Genomic DNA, 22880 nt, shown 5'->3' with positions numbered 1-22880 from the left:
CCAAACTTAAATATTCCTAGGCTAGAGCCTAGGAAGCATTCCTAGCAGTAGAGCGCCTTAGTTCCTTCTTTGATAATTACTTACTAACTAGTAAAACCCATATATGTACTATATTAAAGCCTGAGATAACGTGTATTAGGCTTAGGATGGTTAGGTTAGGTTTCATTAGCAACATTAATAGAAACCTTTTCCGGTTTGTCCAAATGCAGACATACAAAAGTCTTCTTTCTGTTGGTGCATCACGACTATATTTGTACGAGGGACCACATCGTTACTGTAAGTACTTTCATCTTAGGAGGATGAGCTGCCTTACAACTGTGTTATCGTGTCTCCCGTCTTCCCTCCTCCACCCTGGCCAGTTTGAGGAGCCTCGCCATCGGAATATCAATGGCTCCCTGTACATTTCTGGGCTATTTTTAATTCTGGTGGTTATTTTTTCAGGTTTGGATTGCCGGCGGAATAGCATCCCTGAGGCCAGGTCTTACATGTGTGGCGTTCTGGTGGTCTTTATGTCAAGGGTTGTGAGGATCACCTTGACATCTTCCAGTTTCACCATATGCTTTGCATGTTTGTGTGTGTGTAAATGTTTGTTAATATATGTTTATTGTATGACCCCCATAATCATCCTACAAAATGGTTACAAAGTCACACAATGGGTCAAGGAACGTGTGTGTGTACAGTATTTGTTTATTTACGCCTGTGCCTGAGTGTGTGTGTATGTATGTGTGTGTGCATGTGTAGGGGGGGAGGAGGTATATATCGCGGGCCAGACAGGGTGGCTCCACCAGTCATAGTCCACACTCCGTGCTGGTCATAACTGACTTCTCTCCTCCGGCACCCCCACGGCTTTATTAAACCACCACCACGGCCACCACAAACACCTTCACCTGCCCGGCTGCACCTGGGCCACCAGCCCTCTGAGACATGGACGCCTTGCCGCTATCTTTTATACTGACGCTTCTAATGACAAGTGAGTCCATATATCAGAGTTTATCAATCCGTGGTAAGGGTTAATGTAAGGCGAGTGAGTGAAAATGACACCAAGCAACCAGTGATCTTCAGGTGGAACGTTTGAAGTTGATGTATTACGTCAGAGCGAGGCAGTGTGCCCAGCGCCGCCCCGCCCCCCTCTGCCACCAATGGAATTATTCGTCAGTTCATGTGCTGTTTCGTGAAACTTAAAATGTGCGTGCCAATACAAATATCAAACCTGGGAAGACCTGCAGTTCAGTAGACCAACAACCGATTAGTAATGGGTTCGATTGTCGCCAGAGCGAGAGGGTTGGGCCTGTTTCCTCACACCTGATGCGTCTGTTCACTTAACAATTTACTACATAAGTGTACCCACGACTTATGTGACTTGTGGGTGAGGAAGGTCAGGCCCCTTGACTATACACACCTTGACAAAAGCCTGACAAGACAATTCCTATCCTCGACAGTGAGAAACCATCACAATGTGATCAATGTGTTGAAAAGATTCAGAGTGAAATCTTGTTCCCAAATGTACATATAGTTAAGATAAATAACATTTGTGTATAATTATATGCTATAAAGAAAGTCTTGGTAAATAAGCTAAATCTGACTTAATCAACTATCAAATAATTAGCCTAATACAATGTATTATTGTGGACTAATGCTATGCATTTTTCTACAATAAAACTGCCACTGTATTTGCAAGGTACTATCTATATACAGTAGAATCACCGATCATTGAATCACTTTGATAAAGACTGAGCTGTGGGCCTGCACTTAGCAAATTAATTTAATCTCCCGAGTTAAAACGTTTGTTTAATTAATTTCCCATGCAAGGCAGGTAACCGACATTCCCATTCTGTGAGTGGTAGTTGAGAAAGGCATAGAGGCAAATACTGGGCTCTGGAAGTCAACCTCCAATACTGATTATTGGTTAGGTTAGGCTAGACTAGGCTACGTTAGGCTAGGCTAGGTTAGGTTAGGTTGAGGACAACTATGAGCTGGTACGTACAAGAAGCGGCATGGAGCCTCTCGACATACCGTCTCGTCGTAGACTAGGTCGGGAGACGGGTCCTTCCAGTAGTTGATTAAGACGCGCCCCTGTCGGCCTCCGTGTCCAGGAAAAGCAAAAGTGAAGTGGCCTACACGCGTCTCGCTTTCCACTGGTCTTGTTGAACCTCCGCTGGTGAAACCGCTCTCCAACGGGGTCACGCCGGTAACTACATCCCCGCCCTTACCAACCATTTCGCTCAAAATAGACACCTTTTTTTGTGTGTCAGAGATGTGTCAAGGTAAATAAATTCTGGGTTGTGGGAGGGAGTGGCAGGCAATGCGGAACATATATATGTCCAGCTAGGTAGTAAAGCGCCATATTTATGCAGCAGTTTCTTAAATATTTTAGTAATATTGGTCTACAGTTGTTATTGTACTTGCTATCTCCACTTTATTGACTTGGGTTACTCTGTTTTTTTTTGTTTTTTTTTAAAGAATATCCAGGGATAGAAGGCTCGGAGTTCTAGTCTTCTATTGTAATAGTTTATAATACTTGAGGCTTTTTATATATATTAAAACAGTAGTTGCCTCCCTTAGTTTTAAATGATTTAATTATAGGGTCTCGTAGTACAGTTGGCTTCGTTCTCGACTCACAATTAAGGATTCCAGACGGGATAGAAATGATTGGGCACGTTTATTTCACCTAATACCTCTGTTAACCTATCAGTAAATACGTATCCGTGACTTAGGCAACTGTTGTGGGGTTGCGTGCTGGAGAAGGTCAGCAGTTCGACCTTGTGTAGTGGATTGGACCTCAATACAAGCTTAAAGAATATATATACGCAGATTTCGTGTCCCCGACAAAGAAAATTAATTATTTTTAAGTAACACGTGGAAAAACGTGTTGGGAATAGGCTCGAGATAGTTGTTTGAGTTTCATAGCCATTTACATTGGTTTGTAACACTTATATTATTGCAAGGATTATTTCAATTTATGAAATGAAACTATTGAATTTAATGGCAGCGTTATCGGCTGACGGCATGTTCTCTCGTCTCTAGCAAGGTGTGACAGTTCTCCTTTGATCTCATTGGACGGTAAATTTTTTGTCTAGTTTCATGTTTCCCTTTATTTGATTACCTTTATTTTCATAGTGGTTGTTTTAGCTCTTGATAGTTTCTTAGCATTACTGAGCACCTCTTTGTCGCTTACTTTTGGAAGTGACCCCTATGCTGTATTTCTTCTTATATTCGTATTTTTAAATTGTGATTACTAGAAGTTTGCTTTATGTAAGCCATAGGGTGTTTATCTCTTGGTGATAATTTCTATACTTAGTGTGGGATAGTGTGTTTCAGTTCATTTATTATGCTCCCCATACCTGTTCTGTGGGCGGTAGAGGAAAAGAATACTGAGGCACATAATGGCTCGGGCCGCCTCGGGGACTGATGATGAAATAGTTTCATAATTTGATGTTTATTTAAATTATGAAGGTTGTTTCCTGCTCTCCGTGCAGGCGTTATGTCTCTCGTGTTGTTGTAGTGTGGTAGGTCCTGTTGCTGTTGTAGTGTGATAGGTCCTGTTGCTGTTGTAGTGTAGTCCTGTAGTGGTGAATGCAGGACGGTGACACAGCACTCTCCTGTACCAACCACTACAGAGCCCACAAGTTTTTGTTGATCAAGTTCGTCCTTGAGTACATTGTTTCTTGTACATGTAGGGACTTGGTTTGTTTCCCACTCTTGTAAGACATTCCTCTTGTTTCTTGTTGCTTTTCTGGGATATTTGATTATAATTTTCGTCTTGGGGAAAGCTTACTTAATACTGTTCAGTTTATTTATGTAAGATGGTATCCTGAGCCCACATAATGGGCTCAGGGACTGAATCCCACAATTCATTTAGCTAAGCAAGTTACAATCTTTATGAGCTAGTTACAAACACATTTCAGGTCATCAATGTATTCACAGTTACTCACGGTACCATCGCGGCGACCCCAAGAGAAGCCTAACACCAGGAAAGACATTTTCAGCCGGCCCATCCTGGCCGTGTGGGTTGGTGGCGGGAAGGGGCTAGATTCACGAAGTTACGCAAACACTTACGAACCTGTACATCTTTTCTCAATCGTTGGCGGCTTTGTTTACAATTATTAAACAGTTAATGAGCTCCGTAGCACCAGGAGGCTGTTTATAGCAATAACAACAGTTGATTGGCAAGATTTCATGCTTGTAAACTGTTTAATAAATGTAACCAAAGGCATTAAAGATTGAGGAAAGATGTACACGTTCGTAAGTACTTGCATAACTGCTTCGTGAATCTGACCCAAGGTTCCGGTGTCATGTAACACGTTCAACTACCCCAGTGATCTGTAGGATTGACACCTATACACTGTTTTGTTTTTCCTTTGTTATAAAATAGGATATAAATACAAATCAAAGGCAAGGTACCGAAACACCATAACATTGTCGAATACCACAGGCTACATCAACAGCAACAAACGGAGAGAAAAACACAGCCCCGGTAGCCCCAACAGTACCGGAACACCACCCCCGGTAGCCCTGACAGTAGCGGAATACCACCCCGGTAGCCCTGACAGTACTGGAACACCACCCCGGTAGCCCCAACAGTACCGGAACACCACCCTGGTAGCCCTGACAGTACCGGAACACCACCCCGGTAGCCCTGACAGTACCGGAACACCACCCCGGTAGCCCCAACAGTACCGAAACACCACCCCGGTAGCCCTGACAGTACCGGAACCCCACCCCTGGTAGCCCTGACAGTACTGGAACACCACCCCGGTAGCCCTGACAGTACAGGAACACTACCCCGGTAGCCCTGACAGTACCGGGAGTCTTTTTCCCCAGGATAACTGGGGAAAAAAAGAAAACATGGACAAGACACAAGCAGAATATACAACCTGAAGAGGCACAGAGACAGTAGACGAGTATGTAGACACTCAGATTACTTAATTAATCCCCCACATATACGTGCAATCTTTTCAACATAAAAGTTATATTAAGAATCACCGACAGGAAATTGATCCTCTCACAAAAATGTAACTTTCTCCTTTGACCACACCCAAGTTCTCCATACCTTCACCGTAAGAGGCTGTCACTTCACCGTTATAGCGTATACTCATCCCTCCCACCTAGAAAGTATGCATAGCTGTCTCCTAGATACTTCGATAGCCAAATATATATCTATATATTCATATTTTAGCACCGGACTGCTCCAACAATGAACGTAAACATTGACGATAATGAAAGAAAACGAGAACAATACAAGGGTAGACTTTTCCAAGTAGACGAGCACGAGATATGCTCCTGTCATTCACTCTGAGGCGAACACCTCAGAACACAACTTAACAAAAAATGGTTTATTAACATAATATATGTAGATATGATGTAGTAATTATAATACAAGAAGACCACATGTTTCGCACCAGTCCTTGAGGAGATGAGTGGATTATCGAGGTCAGAAAAGTTTCCCGTTGTGACAGCTAGTTCTGCAGGATCCGGTCGGTTGTACTACTGACCCAACCTTGAAGACTGGTACTGAGTCACAACCACCCTTATTACCCGCTGGGATACGGGTCAATTTATCTATCTTCGTTAACCTGAGTGTTATGTCTCCGGTACGCAAGACAGAGAAAGGACTTTGAAGATTCTATTTACTCATTCTACGTGATGATTGGAGACACTCTAGTCATACTGGAGTATAGTACTGGACGGTAGTGACGTGTAGAGTACGCGTAGCAAGGTTGTCAACAGCATGGACGGCGGCATGCAGTTGTGTCAGCAGGTGCCAGCCTTGTCGGGTCATAAGGTCACAGGCAACACCTCTCCACCCCCTCCCCCAAGAAATTCCTCCAACCCACCACAATCCCTCGACTTACAATCGGGTATCCAAGTTCGATTCTTGGGCGGGATAGAAATGGCCGAACACGTTATCTTTCACGTAATGCCTCCGCTGACCTAGCAGTAAATAGGTACTCATGAACTGGTCAACTGTTGTGGGGTTTATATCCTGGGGAGGGTCAGTAGCTCGACCTAGGGAGACCTCGAGAAGCCTAAAGTATATATAATGATGAAGAATATGAAGACTAAACCATACACACCAGAAGATGAGACGACGATGACGTTTCGGTCCGTCCTGGACCATTATGATGTATCCAGGGGGCCAGATTCACGAAGCAGTTATGCAAATACTTACGAACCTGTACATCTTGTCTCAACCTTTGGTGGCTTTGTTTACAATTATTAAACAGTTAATGAGCTCCGAAGCACCAGGAGGCTGTTTATAACAATAACAACAGTTGATTGGCAAGTTTTCATGCTTGTAAACTGTTTAATAAATGCAACCAAAGCCGTCAAAGACTGAGGAAAGATGTACAGGTTCGTAAGTACTTGCGTAACTGCTTTGTGACTGGCACCAGATCTTTCAATGAACCACAGAAAACAACATGTTGTCTAATGGAGACACGATTCATTTCCTGTGCTGTAATAAACACGAAGAAATCAAAACGGAAACGACATATGAAACAGTCAAATCACACCATAGAAAGAAAAACAAGACCTCAACGTATTGTCAGACCTTAAATATAAACTACCACATCAAAGTAGCTGTCACGACTAGAAAAAAATGCCAGATTAGACAACAAGGACTTTCCCAACAAAAGGTTCCATACTAATGATGCATTTTTAAAGAACTGTTCTTTAGGGTGGAATATTGTTGCACACTCACAGCCCCATTCAAAGATGGTCATATTGGAGGGTGCTATTCGGTATCTGTTGGGTGCTGTTTGCTACCCGTTGTATGCTGGTGATAACAAAGATCATGAGATAATTACAGTACAGTGGGTAACGTTACAATACGTGGTGATGATCTAAGCACGTCAGAGACTTGGAGGTAGTGCAAGCTTGCAGTGTGTGTATTATCATCAACAGGTAAACACAAGGATAATTACCATAAGGTATGTCAGTAGTTTGGCTGACAAAGCTTACAATCAGTGAGGATTACACCAGTAATGGTACGAGCTCGTAGGGGCACCTAATAGCCAAGCTTAAGCCTAGAAACCCAGTATTAACATCTACATTAAGCGGGAACCATTGGTGACGCGGAAGTTTAGTCCATACAGTTGAATGGACTTGAAAAATTTGAATTTTGAATTTGAATATACCAAATAGCAGGAAGTGAAAACTAAAAGGAAGCAAGAGCAGCAAGATAGCCAGGGAATGATGATAGTCACAGCGAGGAAGGGGAAAGGGAACATAAAAGTGAGATGAACCAGAGTAAGAGTGATATAAAGTCGAGGAGGAACCAGTGGCCTACTGACCCCATGGTCGGCCCTCCGGAAGTTGTGTTACGTCACGGTCGCCACACCTGCTTCACCCACGTACACAAGCCTCTGGCTATATATATCCAGTCTCATCTGCATAAACATTATTATTTCATGTCAAACACTGTCAAATCTTTCACGATAAAAGTTAATTTGTAAAGCATTAACGAAGGGCATTATAGTAATAAACATTTATAGGGTGATTTATGTGCAGGAAATCTTCAATTCAGTGATATGAATGGCTTATTTTTTATTAGTTTAAAAAACGAGTTCCCTCCGAACATTCAAAGATAATGATGTTCTTTAACCTTTTGTGGAAGAGTAGAGCCGGTTCCCAGTGAATGTTGTCCAGTTAGGCTACTGTTCCCCCCTACGTCAGCGAACTGACGAATGACCCCAACCATTACATTCTTGACTATAACTATCACTGTGCAATAAGTCCCTCTTGACCTTTCTTCGTAATACTGCCGGTCTCGTTGCTATATTTAAATCGTAGCATTTCCTGCCTTAATTCGTCCGGTGGACGTGCAGACAAATGCGTATACCTGTCATTGTTGGCGTACGCGGCCGACGTTATGCAACGCTATGTTTAGATTTCTCAACATTCATCTCCCACTACACCTATATAGTGCATTACTATAACTTTACTAATAATTCATATATAGCCTCACTAAATAATGCACGTGTAGCCTCGCTAATAATGCATCTGTAGCCTCATTAATACTGCACCTATAGCCTCACCAATAATTCATTGGTAGCATCATTAGTAATACACCTGCAGCCTCATTAATAATACACCTGTAGCCTCATTAATAATACATCTGTAGCCTCATTAATAATACATCTGTAGCCTCATTAATAATACATCTGTAGCCTCATTAGTAATGCATCTGTAGCCTCACCAATAATGCATCTGTAGCCTCACCAATAATGCATCTGTAGCCTCATTAATAATGCATCTGTAGCCTCATTAGTAATGCACCTATAGCCTCACCAATAATTCATCGGTAGCATCATTAGTAATACACCTGCAGCCTCATTAATAATACATCTGTAGCCTCATTAGTAATGCATCTATAGCCTCACCAATAATGCATCTGTAGCCTCACCAATAATGCATCTGTAGCCTCATTAATAATGCATTTGTAGCCTCATTAATAATGCATCTGTAGCCTCATTAATAATGCATTTGTAGCCTCACCAGTAATGCATCTGTAGCCTCATTAATAATGCATCAGTAGCCTCATAGTGGCCTCGACGAGGACAGGAAGCCGGCGGCCTGTCGAAGGTCACCTTCGATAAGGGATGAAGTGGCGGCAACTTTCCCCTTCACTTGGCCAACTTGTGTTTGTAAACAACGGGCGAGTCACGTGCGCGTCCTGCTTTTTGTGAGAGCGAGTGAGCCAGTTGTTGTTTTAGATTCAGGTACTCGGAACAAATAGTTTCAAGTAGCACCCGGTGGGTGCTATTCTTCGACTATTTTAATAATAAGTACTGTATTTAATCATTTAATTGGGTAGCACTGCGGGCTATGGTGAGCCTGTAGTGGGCTTACCTTATTTATTTATTTATGCATATACAAGAATGTACATTGGGAATGTGAGGATACATAATATGGTAATTACAGTCTTGTAAAGCCACTAGTACGCACAGCGTTTCGGGCAGGTCCTTAATCTAAGAAAATTTTAAGGAGGTAAATACTTGCAAAATTTATAGACAAAAAAATGATAACAGTTACATGGAATGAAAAAAAGAAGATGAGAGAAAATTGTAGGTACAGTATATTAAAGCACATAGGTAGCTAAGATTGATTGCAATGACAGCTTGAATGGTAGTTGACAAAAATTGGTAGGCACAATACAGCAGAAACAATATAAACAATACAATACCTGGCACAGGAGCGGGGCTGTAACTGGGATGGTTGAGTGAGCGAGCGAGTGACTGGGGTATCAAGGCAATTAGCACTTACAGCAGTGACCCTAACCCCTACAGGCACGAGCGGGCGGCGGGCGGATTTCAGACATGGAGGGTTCCCCAAGTTCCCAGCGGCGTCGGTGGAAGCGGCAAGCGTGAGAGACGACCTGCCCCTGCCAGAGACGCCCTCCTGCGGTCGCACCGGCTCCCCAAGGATTGTCGGGGGCGCGGTCGCCACCTACGGCAGCAACCCCTGGCAGGTAGACTTGACCCAATTTTCCCTAAGTGTTTCTAGAGCTTGTGTAGCACGCACTTGTGTCGAACAATGTCAAACATTTTCTGATAGTCGAGGAATATGCAGTCTGCCCGTTCCTTCCTCTTGGTTTATTTTCATCTCTTAGAACTCTAATAAGTTTGTCAAACAGGATTTTACTTCCCCTGAAGAGATAGGGGGAACAGGTTAAGGGTTTGCTATCCCGGAGCTGGCATTGGTGATATTATAAACAACATGAATGATATTATGGCTGGTAATGGGAACAATCCCATTATTTGCATTAGCGTGGGAGGAAATGATGTTGGTCGAGTCAGGAGTGAGGAACTGATTCAGAGGTATAAAACAGCCATAGAGTTAGTTAGGAGCAAGGGAGGAATCCCGATCATATGTGGCATTCTTCCAAGAAAGGGAGTGGGAAATGAATGGATATCGAGGGCACTTGGTGTCAATTGCCGGCTGGAAAGATATTGCAAATCAAATGCAATATCTTTCATAGACAACTGGGAACACTTCTATGGAAGAAATGAAATGTATGCTCGTGATGGGGTGCATCTATCGAGAGCTGGGGTTGTTGCTGTTGCGAACTCGCTAGAAGAAGTGGTTAGAGGTGTTTGTTTGGGTTTAAACTGTTAGTAGATAGAGGTATGGGAATTGATTTGGAGGAAGGAGGTAATAAAAGTATGTGTTTGTGGGAGAAAGGAATTGGCAAAACGATCAGGGAAAGAGAAGGTCCGCAAAATAACAATTCACTTAGGGTATATTACACTAACAGTAGAAGTCTAAGAAATAAAATTAACGCATTAAATGCTCTTGTCTGCACAGAAAAAATAGATATTATTGCACTTACCGAAACGTGGATGAATGTAGAAAATAGAGAACTATTAGCTGAATATCAAATATATGGATTTAAACTATTTCACACAGATAGATATATTAGACGAGGAGGTGGAGTAGCCATATATGTTAGGGACAATTTGAAATGTAGTCTCAAAGAGGGAATCAAAACAGAGCCACACACAGAAACTATTTGGATTGAATTAAACGAAAAAGCTAATAATATTATAATAGGAGTAATATATAGGCCACCAAATTTAGACAGAATGGAAGCAAAGCATCTATGGGATGAAATATCTAGAGCATCTAGATCTAACAGTATTTATGTCATGGGTGACTTTAATTTTAGCGGAATAAACTGGTTGAACAAAACAGGGAATAGTGAAGCAGAAGATTTTCTAGAATTAATTGACGATTGCTTTCTTACGCAACACATTAAGGAACCAACACGGGAAAATAATATTTTAGATTTAGTGTTAACTAACAGGGAAACGCAAATTAATGACATCGAAATAGGGAGTGAGCTAGGGAGCAGTGATCACAAAGAAATCAGATTTAGTATAGAATGGAATAGACCAGTAGGAGAAAATTCTGTTAAAGTGCCAGAATTTCGAAAAGCTGATTTTAATAGCCTAAGAAATTTTTTGGGTCAAATTGATTGGAAAGGCTTGGGTATGGGGTGTGGGCCGGTCTTGGAGCGAGACATGAACCCAGCGATAGGTGACTTAAATGGGGATTTCGATGTGGATTCAATATATAACTTATTTAAGAATATTCTAAACAAAGCACAGGAACGTAGTATACCATACAAATTGAATAGATCGTATACTAATGACCCAAAGTGGATAACAAAGAATTTGAAGAACCTTATAGGTAAAAAGAGAGCTTGGTACAAAAGGATTAAAAATGGGGAGGTCACTTTAGAACAGGAATTCGTACAACTGGTTAGAAATGTTAAAAAAGAGATAAGGAAAGCAAAAAGAAACTATGAAGTTTGCATAGCAGGGCAAGCAAAGACAAATCCTAAAGGGTTTTTTCAGTTATATCGTACTAAGACTAGGGAAAGGATAGGTCCATTAAAAACTGAGACAGGTCAAATAACAGATAGTGATGAAGAGATGAGTAGTATTTTTAATAAATATTTTGTATCTGTATTTACTAAAGAGGAACTTAACAATATGCCTTCAGCCGAACAAGTCTATGTGGGTGGGGACGAGGACAGGTTGACGAGTTTAGCAGTTACCAGGGAGGATGTTCTTAAACAAATAGTAAAACTCAAACCAAACAAATCCCCAGGGCCGGATGAAGTGTTTGCCAGGGTGCTTAAAGAATGCAAAGAGGAGCTTTGTGACCCATTGTCAACCATATTTAATAAATCAATAGAGTCAGGCAGAGTGCCAGAGTTTTGGAAAGTTGCTAATGTGATACCAGTTTTTAAGAAAGGAGATAGATCACTTGCGTCTAACTATCGACCAATTAGCCTAACGTCTATTGTGGGAAAGTTACTCGAATCTATAATAGCAAATAAAATTCGTCTTCATCTTGAAAAACATAAATTAATAATTGAGTCGCAACATGGTTTTATAAATGGCCGTTCATGTTTAACAAATTTGTTATCTTTTTATTCTAGCATTGTTGAGGCAGTTGATAGTGGTAAGGATTGCGATGTTGTATACCTTGACTTTAGCAAAGCTTTTGATACAGTGCCACATGAAAGACTGATTAAAAAAATAGAGTCTCATGGTATTGGGGGTGCTATATTAAGCTGGATTAGGGCATGGCTATACCAAAGGAAACAGAGAGTTAGTATAAATGGAATCAAGTCAGAGTGGGAAAATGTTGTAAGTGGAGTGCCTCAAGGCTCTGTCCTGGGACCTCTGTTGTTTATAATATATATAAATGATTTAGATTCAGGTTTGAGTAGCAACATTTGCAAATTTGCCGATGATACGAAAATCGGTAGGGAAATTAATTCGGAGGAGGACTCACTATCACTTCAAGTTGATCTAGATAGGGTTTTGAAATGGTCAAAGGATTGGCAGATGCAGTTTAATGCTGATAAATGTAAAGTTCTGAGGTTAGGTAATGATGATAGAGTTACAAGATACGAGCTAGATGGTGTTGTGATGGCGAAGTCGGATTGCGAAAGGGATCTGGGAGTTATGATTAGTAAGAATTTAAAACAAAAGGATCAATGCATAAATGTTCGTAATAAGGCAAATCGGACACTTGGATTTATTAATCGCAGCGTTAGTAACAAGACACCTGGTGTGGTTCTCAAGCTATATCTTGCTCTAGTTAGGCCCCATTTAGATTATGCAGTTCAGTTTTGGTCGCCATATTATAGAATGGATATAAATTCACTTGAACGTGTCCAGCGTAGGATGACTAAGTTAATTCCCCAAATTAGAAATCTTTCATATGAAGAAAGATTAACAAAGCTTAAGTTGCATTCACTGGAAAGGCGAAGAGTTAGGGGTGACATGATAGAGGTTTACAAGTGGATGAATGGACATAACCGGGGGGATATTAATAGGGTATTAAAAGTATCAACACAGGACAGAACACGAAACAATGGATATAAATTGGATAAGTTTAGATTTAGGAAAGACTTGGGTAAATACTGGTTCAGTAACAGGGTTGTTGATTTGTGGAACCAATTGCCGCGTAACATTGTGGAGGTGGGGTCCCTCGATTGTTTCAAGCACGGGTTGGACAAGTATTTGAGTGGGATTGGGTGGTTATAAAATAGGAGCTGCCTCGTATGGGCCAATAGGCCTTCTGCAGTTACCTTTGTTCTTATGTTCTTATGATTAGTAAGAATTTAAAACAAAAGGATCAATGCATAAATGTTCGTAATAAGGCAAATCGGACACTTGGATTTATCAATCGCAGCGTTAGTAACAAGACACCTGGTGTGGTTCTCAAGCTATATCTTGCTCTAGTTAGGCCCCATTTAGATTATGCAGTTCAGTTTTGGTCGCCATATTATAGAATGGATATAAATTCACTTGAACGTGTCCAGCGTAGGATGACTAAGTTAATTCCCCAAATTAGAAATCTTTCATATGAAGAAAGATTAACAAAGCTTATGTTGCATTCACTGGAAAGGCGAAGAGTTAGGGGTGACATGATAGAGGTTTACAAGTGGATGAATGGACATAACCGGGGGGATATTAATAGGGTATTAAAAGTATCAACACAGGACAGAACACGAAACAATGGATATAAATTGGATAAGTTTAGATTTAGGAAAGACTTGGGTAAATACTGGTTCAGTAACAGGGTTGTTGATTTGTGGAACCAATTGCCGCGTAACATTGTGGAGGTGGGGTCCCTCGATTGTTTCAAGCACGGGTTGGACAAGTATATGAGTGGGATTGGGTGGTTATAGAATAGGAGCTGCCTCGTATGGGCCAATAGGCCTTCTGCAGTTACCTTTGTTCTTATGAATTCATTCTGGTGTTTAGAAACAAAATACAGCTGTTTGAAGTGTTTTGTGAAGTATATTTAGATCAGTCTTAACTGACTTGCTAGGTCTACAGCTCCCATCAGTATCCGCGGTGATACTTTGTCTTTGTTCACATTCAGCTCGTGCGTGAGTGTGTATACTCACCTAACTGTGCCTACAGGATCGAGCACTGACTCTTGGATCCCGCCTTTCTAGCCACCAGATGTTTATAACAATGACTCCTGTCCTATTCCCCTATCATATCTAGTTTTAAAATTATGAAAAGAGTTTGCTTCCACAACCTGCTTCTTAAGTTCATTCCATTTTTCCACTATCACGCTAAAAGAAAACTTCCGAACATCTGTGACTCGTCTGAGTTTCCAGCTTCCACCCATGTCCCCTCGTTCTGTTAATATTCAGTGTGAGGATTTCGTGCGGGCTATGATGAGCCCGTAGTGGACTTACCTGGCACAGGACGGGGCTATGGTGAACCCGTAGTGGACTTACCTGGCACAGGAGCGGGGCTATGGTGAGCCCGTAGTGGACTTACCTGGCACAGGAGCGGTGCTGTGTGTAACCTGTAGGTGTGTCACAGTTTCTTGCTGCCGGATATATAGGCGGGGATGAGGAGAGGTGAAGCACCTCACTTATTGGGTAATTGGTCTATTGCATCTTACCCATCTCCTGTTTCCATGCTGCGGCCCTCATATCGTACAGGGGGTACCATAACCACTTCAAAACAGATCGTCTATAATGATTGCTGTCATGGAGCTTATTAACTAAGCAATCCCTAACGACACTCTTGGTGCAATTTTGGGCATGTTCTCATCAATCACTTGAACATGCTCGGGCAGCGCTGAGCCTATAAATGTGAACCAATAATTACACCTCGCATGTCGTCAGGGATTGCTTAGTCATGGAGCTTAGTTAATAAGCTCCATGACTGAGCAATCCTTGGAGATCATCTGTGGTGAAATGGTTACGGTACTCTGTTCACCTGGGGGTGATCCCAGGCGATCGGAGTTCGAATCCTGGTAGGGTTCTAGAGCTATTAATATGTGTGTGTACATACCCCCCCCCCCCACACACACACAACCATCAACATGACCACCACCATCCCCCATCACCACCACAACCACCATCACCACCAGAGTCCTCCTTCACAGGTGATGATCGAGGTGTACCGACGAGGAGAGGGCTTCACCCACCACTGTGGAGGCGCCATCATCTCCAGCTCCCATATCATTACCGCCGCCCACTGCCTCCAGGTCCCGGGGCTCACTCGTCACGACTACCGCATCAAGGTCATTTCTCCTTCTTGTATATTATTAACACACTTGAGTACACACACACACACAGAGACACTGAGAAGACGGGACACCACGAGCGTAGTTCTCATCCTGTAACTACACTTAGGTAATTACACCAATGTCCAGCTTCCCTATTCTGTATGAAGGATTAAAACTGTTCCTATTAGTGGCTTCAGGCATAGTATGTACTAGCTCTATTTATTAATCCAACATTATATCTGTAACTCATTTTCAATGTACCTTTACCTGAATAAACATCTTATCTTACATAGTATAGATCAGAAGTTAGCTAAGATAGCCTAGACATTTAGCATTGGAATTCGGGAAAAATTCCCAGAAAGCTGGAATTAAGCCTAAACCCGGTGGAAAATATTTTTCAATTACGGTAATTATAACAACACAATAACAATATGACAACTATAATTATTACATAAGTGTTATTATTTGCTGTATCTTAGGAGTAACAGACAAACATGACAATTATAAAGTATCCAGTCATGAAAAATGAGAAATACTAAATTATTTACTAACATTATCGGTTTACTCTTACAGCTTTCTTATAACCTTTATGTATAATTCTTACAAACAAAGCAAGCAAATAAACAACATTTTTTTGTACCAAAAGTATAAATTATCTAGAAATTAATAATTATATTTACGACCCTTTTTTCTCTCTGAAACGATTAACCCGACATTGAACCTGCTAAGGACCACTTTTGTAGAAAATTAAATTTCCTTTTAAAAGTATCCGTTAACTATTTAGCAAAAATTGACAAAAAAAAAAAAAGATATTTGACAAAAACACATTTTCAGCGCCATTTTTTCCCGCCAAGACGGCGCGGAGCTCACGTCTCACGAGAGGGGAAACCTAACAATTCATACAATAGAATTAATACGGATTCAGCTTTCTTGTATTTTTTCCGAATTGCCATTATTTTTTTAGCTTGACTGGGTTACGAGTTCGTCTAACATGCCCATCTCATAAGATGGTTAGTCATACAAAGACTCAGGAGAAAACATGAGATGAGAGTTTAGTCTACCAGCCTGCACTAGCAACAAGAATGTCTTATACAGCTTTGTCTTTTTATGTTCCGCTGTGTTTTCTCTTCTGTGTTTGTGCTGTGTGTGCGTGCGTGTGGCACAGCTGGGCCTCAAGTGTGTGTGGCACAGCTGGGGCTGAAGTGTGTATGGCACAGCTGGGCCTCAAGTGTGTGTGTGTGTGTGGCACAGCACAGCTGGCCCTCAAGTGTGTGTGGCTAACATAACCATCATCCACAGGTGGGAGACCATGACCGAAACGTTTGGGACCCAGCCGAGCAGATGTTTGAGATCGACTCCTGGGTCATCCATCCCGACTTCGGTGTAGGTGAGTACGGGGAAGGAGGCGCCTGAAGAACCGGCGGAAGGGCTGGAGTAGAGGAGGTGGGGGAGGGGTAAGGAACGAGGTGCTGGGTAACCAAGGGTGTGAGGGGGGAAAAGAGAAGAGCCTGTTAATATCTTCAGTGATAACCTTAAGTAATCAAGACTTGCAGAGGTGTAGAGCAATGACGCTTCCAGGGTTGTGGTGAAAACATAGACGTGGTTCTTCAGTAGTTCTTCTTCGATGCTTCAAATGGGCGAGTCTTGTGGAATGACTCGTGTAGTTATTGGCTAAGTACACAATGTCCAGCGCATGTTCCTCACTGCGTCCTGGACATATTTCTTGGTTCTTTATTCCTGATTCACGAATAGATTTCTGCGTGTTTATCTGTGATCTGTCCCAGTCTTAGTCTACTTAAGACTACCATCCAGATCTTTTGACCCAAGAAAGTTAATGGTGAGACTGTTCCATTAACTGTAGTTTATGACTATAACCTGCGATTGTACTCTACACTCAAGTCTCCAAGAGTTGGTAGCTGTGCCTGGATAATGTTGTTATTTCATTTTATGTTGCGTTCTTAATCGAGTGTCGTATTTTAGAATGTGTAGGTGTTTGTGGAAGTTTCATAGTAGATAATAAAGGGGCAAACCACCCTAGCCTCCCTCTGGTGTTACCACTGGTGTAAAGGCAATATAAACCTCTTATCTTTTCCCACTGGTGTAAGGTCAAGAGACCCCTTATATTTCCCCTGGTGGTACCACTGGTAGAAATGCAAGAGTGTGACTCCTAATGTCCCCAATATTGCAATGATAAAAGACTCCTTACACTCCCACCCTGGTGTAAAGCCAAGAGTATGTCCTCATAGACGCAGCTCCCCCCATTGTCTCCAATGGTGTAAAAGGGAAACCTCCCACTGTAGCTCCTCCTGGTGGGGTGACCTCAGAACTGTTGTCAACACTGTAGCTCCTCCTGGTGGGGTGACCTCAGAACTGTTGTCAACACTGTAGCTCCTCCTGGTGGGGTGACCTCAGAACTGTTGTCAACACTGTAGCTCCTCCTGGTGGGGTGACCTCAGAACTGTTGTCAACACTATAGCTCCTCCTGGTGGGGTGACCTCAGACCCGTTGTCAACACTGTAGCTCCTCCTGGTGGGTGACCTTAGAAGTAACCAACATTGTCTCTACAGGTGGTCACTACAACAACGACATAGCAGTGGTGAAGGTGCTCCCTCAGCAAGGCAAAGGCTTCCAGATGTCCAGATTTGTGACCCCAGCATGTCTGCCCTCGCCCTCCACCCCCTACGTGCCCGGCACCAAGTGTCGGGTCGCCGGCTGGGGACTTACTGATGGCAAGTCCTATACTTATCCTGTACCTAATTGTTCTCATAACACATTGTGACTTGCCTCCATGTTCCTGCCTCATACCCAGCTCTCATCTTCTATACTGGCACACAGCTCTCATAGTGTTTCTCTAACCAATTATTTTTCATTTAATAAATATATTTAACATACTAGCCTAGAAAAAGTTAGTTTTGCCCTCTTGGGGTGCGATAGTCGACATTTGTACTTTGACCCGTAGTACCAATAGGCACTGTAACATCATCTTTGAATAACAAGCTGCATCACATAATCTTCCTTAAAGTAGTGCTCTGTACTTTAAGGAAGATTAAAGATATAATAATCCGAGAGATATAATAGTAATTCATTTTGTCAGGGACAGGCAGCCTGTGGATATAAGTTAGACATATCGAGATCTGTGCCAGGTCAAACTACTGACCTTCTCCAGGGTGCAAGCCCACAACTTGACTAACTTCTGGGTACCTACTTTATTTATTTATTTATTTATTTAGTTATTTATATACAAGAAGATACATTGGGTTTGTGAGAATACATAGCATAGTATTTACAATCTTGTAAAGCCACTAGTACGCGCAGCGTTTCGGGCAGGTCCTTAATCTAACAGATAATTTTATCTGTTAGTACTTACTGATAATACTTACGGCTAGGTGAACTGAGGCATTAGGTGATAGGAAGGGAAGGGAATTATCAGGGAGAAAGCACCAAGTCATTACGACTATATAGCACATGGAAGGGGTCAGAATAAGGATTTGGAATGGGATGGGGGGGGGGTTAAGAATAGTGCCGAACCACTTTGACGGTCAGGGATTGAACGCCGAGCTCCGTGAAGGGAGACCGTCGCTCTGCAGTCCAGCCCAAGTGGTTGGATGATAGGAAGCGTGCCCAACCATTTCACTCCCACCCGGGATTCCTGACTGAGTCGACAATGAACCCAACTGTAGTGAATAATATACACTTCACTATATCCCATTTCTCCGGGATTCTCATCTCCTCAGATTCAGTCAAATACAGCAACTTTCATATCTCTCCACAGCTGAGGACTTCTTCTCGAAGACGGATGTGTTACACAACACAGAGATCCTCCTCTTGTCGAACACTGACTGCCAGGAGATGCTTGGGTCCCGAGGCTATGGTCCTGGTATGATCTGTGCAGGATACCTTGACGGGAAGAAGGACTCCTGTAATGGCGACTCCGGGGGTCCTCTTGCGTGTAATATTGATGGTAAGTCATCTCAACTCTTCTGGGTTGTGATGAGATCTGCCATTTATGTGTATTTTATTTTGTGTTTGATAGGGAATTAGGTATACTTAGGGGTGCCTTCTCGCCATGCCCTGTGGCTGGGGGGATTGGTGCCCTGAAGACATAAAACCCTGGCACATAAACACCCTATACCTCCTCCCCCTTCCCGAAGTGGCAAGGGGAGTTAGGGGACAACATCACCAACAACAAAATGACTCTTCAGCCACAGAAGGTAGACAGAATGGTCCTGCTGAAATGAGCCTACATGGCCCAGTTGAATCAAATAATATTACTTTTTAAGCTTTCCATATAGGAACAACAATTTTTTTTTAATTATACCTTTTTTCTGCATAAGATGAAGCTTTTAGGTCTACAGTATGTACAGATTTTATTAATAACAATCTCTCGCAGGTCATGTGCTCGCCTCACACCTCCTGGTTTCTTCATCACAATGTTTACCCCAGAATCTGCAAAATGTTTTACAATCAAATCTCTCAATAATTGCTGGATGCGTACCTCGCGGGCAGTCCCTGGGTGGGGAGGATTGTCTGTGGATCGATCCTTAACAATTCACCTTTATTGACCCAGCAATAATTGGGGATCTGGTTGTAAACCGATTGGTGGTTTGTGTTCCAGGGATAAACTAGTGGGGTATGGCTTAAGATGAGCTATTAGAAGGGAAAGTTCTAAGCCTGTTTATAAGTCACAAGCCATTTTCTGTACACACTTGCATAAAAAGCAAGATTAAGACAGCATATGAATAACCTCCAGTGCTGCCCAATACTGTATTTGAAATCAGGTTGTGTGGGTTGCCAGGCGAGCATGTCGACCACTGCAACACGGTGCCCCTCATAGCACTCAACCTTCACACACTGCATGCACACAGAAGGTGACACAATTACATCACATGTCAAATGTAAACACATCCTATTAGGAATAATGCTGCACATTCATTTGTTTCACTGTAATTATAATTCTGTGTAATATGTTACAGGTTCATACACTCTGATGGGCGTGGTGTCGTGGGGCAAGAATTGTGGCAAGGCTCGCCAGCCAGGAGTGTACTCACACATACAGTACTACCTGGATTGGATCCACAGTGTCTTATAAACCAGGAGGACCTACAGTGATGCTGGCCACTCCCTCGTCGTGCTGCCTCGCCTTGCTGTGGTCTCACCTACAGTGATGCTGGCCTCTCTCCCTCCTCGTACTGCCTCGCCTTGCTGTGGTCTCGCCTACAGTGATGCTGGCCTCTCTCCATCCTCGTGCTGCCTCGCCTTGCTGTGGTCCCCTTCATCAGTTGGGCTGTACTGTGCTTCACACATCTTCAGCACTAGCTTACAAACAACTAGCCAGAATGAAAAGGAGATGAATAATATTAGATATAAAGATGGCGAAGATAGCCAGCAAGTTCAGTAAAGACAAAGTTGTTGTAAAGATGGTGAAGGTTGTTTGCAAGGTCAGTAAAGTGGTGAAGGCAGTTAGCAAGGTCAGTAAAGTGGTCACAGTAGTTTGCAAGGTCATTATGGACTATTTACAAAAAAACAGTAGCCATTATTATGCCTACAGCTACCCTAGTTTTAGACAATTTAATGATGCCAAATACAATATTCTCGTCACATATTTTGCACAAGAACTGAACAGGCCTGACTCTAATAAAAACGAAAGAGAATAACACAAACTTAATGAGATTAACTAAGCAATTACGATATAAATTTTAGTCATAACAATTCCACGAGTTTCCTAAATACTGCAGAGCATTTAGGATGCAATGTGTAAATACACATTGAAACAATCGTGAATGTTTCTCAAGTGTCCCTCAATGAATTGGGTGGATGGGATGAAATCATGATTCAACACTAGCAAAATCTTTGCCACTGTGTTTAGGACTATTTAATATGGGCAAGTTCTCACCTGTACACTGTACTGGATGTATGGAATCGACTTGAGAATGGTCCAGGATGGACCGAAACGTCGTCATCCCTTCACCTTCTAGTGTGTGGTTTGGTCAACATTTTTCAGCCACGTTATTGTGACTCATCGCCTGCATATGTATGCATTAACAACCAACGTTATCATCCACAAATTACATATAAAGTTCATACAGAAAGTCATCAGATAAACATCATGCCAGAGGAAAATGTCCCTGAATGTGCTTCACAGTTTATGCAAGGCTGGATGACAGCAGTGGTGGCTGACACCAGTGGTGGATGACTCCGGTGAGGAACAACCTTCCTGGAAAGTTGAGATATACATAGCCGTGATAAAAAGGTTGACGAAAAACGCCACCATTGTTATGTTGTTATATTAAGAACCGAATCCAATACCAGTTTGATTACTAAATAAATGATAAATTTGTTGAGATACTTTAAATGTGTAATTACTAGTCTCTTGTCTTCTTCACACAGCACTTGCTACACAAACTAGGCCTAGTAAGCAAGGACAGTAAGCAGGTTGCCAAACAGCCAACACGATTTTGAATATAAGTAATAATAATTTGTAATAATTTTCTATCTCTTCCAAACTTTCAATGTTCCAGATGAAAAAACAGTACATTAACAGTACATCAGTATGCCTGTTATTTCTAAACTATTCCTAAGCAAATTAGTAACAGAATGTAAACAATACAATATTTTTATTACATTCAATACAGACAAATGTTGTCATACTGTAAAACATACAAAAGTAGTCTGGTTATTGGGGAAAATTACCCTTTGTGCACTAGGCCTAGTTTTTGTAGTTTGATTATTGTGTGTGTGTGTATATATTTATATACTTTACAACCACTAGAAATTAGAAACATAATGAAGACATTTGACCATCATGGACTTCTGTTTCTAATTTCAAGTTGTCTTCTACACATATGTGCACAAGTTTGCAAATACTTAATGCCTCATTCCTTCACGGAAGTGAGTGACTATGATAATTTAGGACATGTTAGCCAAGTGAGAGGGTTGAACGCGTGTGTGAAGAACACGATTGGGTGTGTGCGCGCGTGTGTGGTCAAGGTGTGCTCTAAATCTTCATGTGTGTGTATACAGGCTCTCTGATCATGCATAATCAGATTTACCTTATTTAAATTACAAATACAGCATATGTTATTTATTTTCTTATCGTCATTTTCTTATGTATGAATGAAGAATTTTGTGAAATGTAATGTTAATCTAAATTGTGATTTTATCTTAATCACCCTATTTGAAGTAATCATATTGTCAGCACAGATGATGCAATAAACTGGTACTGAGCAGCAGGTGTAGGCTACTGTTATGGTACTGAGCAGCAGGTGTAGACTACTGTTATGGTACTGAGCAGCAGGTGTAGACTACTGTTATGGTACTGAGCAGCAGGTGTAGGCTACTGTTATGGTACTGAGCAGCAGGTGTAGGCTACTGTTATGGTACTGAGCAGCAGGTGTAGACTACTGTTATGGTACTGAGCAGCAGGTGTAGACTACTGTTATGGTACTGAGCAGCAGGTGTAGACTACTGTTATGGTACTGAGCAGCAGGTGTAGACTACTGTTATGGTACTGAGCAGCAGGTGTAGACTACTGTTATGGTACTGAGCAGCAGGTGTAGACTACTGTTATGGTACTGAGCAGCAGGTGTAGACTACTGTTATGGTACTGAGCAGCAGGTGTAGACTACTGTTATGGTACTGAGCAGCAGGTGTAGACTACTGTTATGGTACTGAGCAGCAGGTGTAGACTACTGTTATGGTACTGAGCAGCAGGTGTAGACTACTCTTAAGGTACTGAGCAGCAGGTGTAGACTACTGTTATGGTACTGAGCAGCAGGTGTAGACTGCTGTTATGGTACTGAGCAGCATCAAAGGCTGGTACACAT

General features: G+C 42.0%; 1 protein-coding gene across 2 annotated transcripts; it reads left to right on the top strand.

Annotated features, from left to right (window-relative positions):
- The first annotated feature begins 451 nt into the window (after positions 1 to 451).
- On the top strand, positions 452 to 21017 carry LOC123745602 (serine protease 30). 2 transcript variants are annotated; one of them, XM_069312100.1, is made up of 7 exons: positions 452 to 970; positions 9270 to 9469; positions 14935 to 15072; positions 16357 to 16444; positions 17625 to 17786; positions 18830 to 19018; positions 20031 to 21017. In XM_069312100.1, exons 1-7 carry the CDS (start codon positions 925 to 927, stop codon positions 20144 to 20146), a joined length of 939 nt encoding a protein of 312 aa, XP_069168201.1. In that variant the 5' UTR covers positions 452 to 924; the 3' UTR covers positions 20147 to 21017. The 2 variants fall into 2 exon arrangements, with proteins under 2 accessions (XP_069168201.1, XP_045582265.2); XM_045726309.2 differs by having other exon boundaries at positions 454 to 970; positions 9288 to 9469.
- Positions 21018 to 22880: the final 1863 nt, after the last annotated feature.

This window comes from Procambarus clarkii, chromosome 71, assembly GCF_040958095.1.
Source record: "Procambarus clarkii isolate CNS0578487 chromosome 71, FALCON_Pclarkii_2.0, whole genome shotgun sequence".
NCBI classification, from domain to species: Eukaryota; Metazoa; Arthropoda; class Malacostraca; order Decapoda; family Cambaridae; genus Procambarus; species Procambarus clarkii.
Note: the sequence above shows the minus strand (reverse complement) of the source record. Positions and strands in the feature narration are given on the sequence as shown.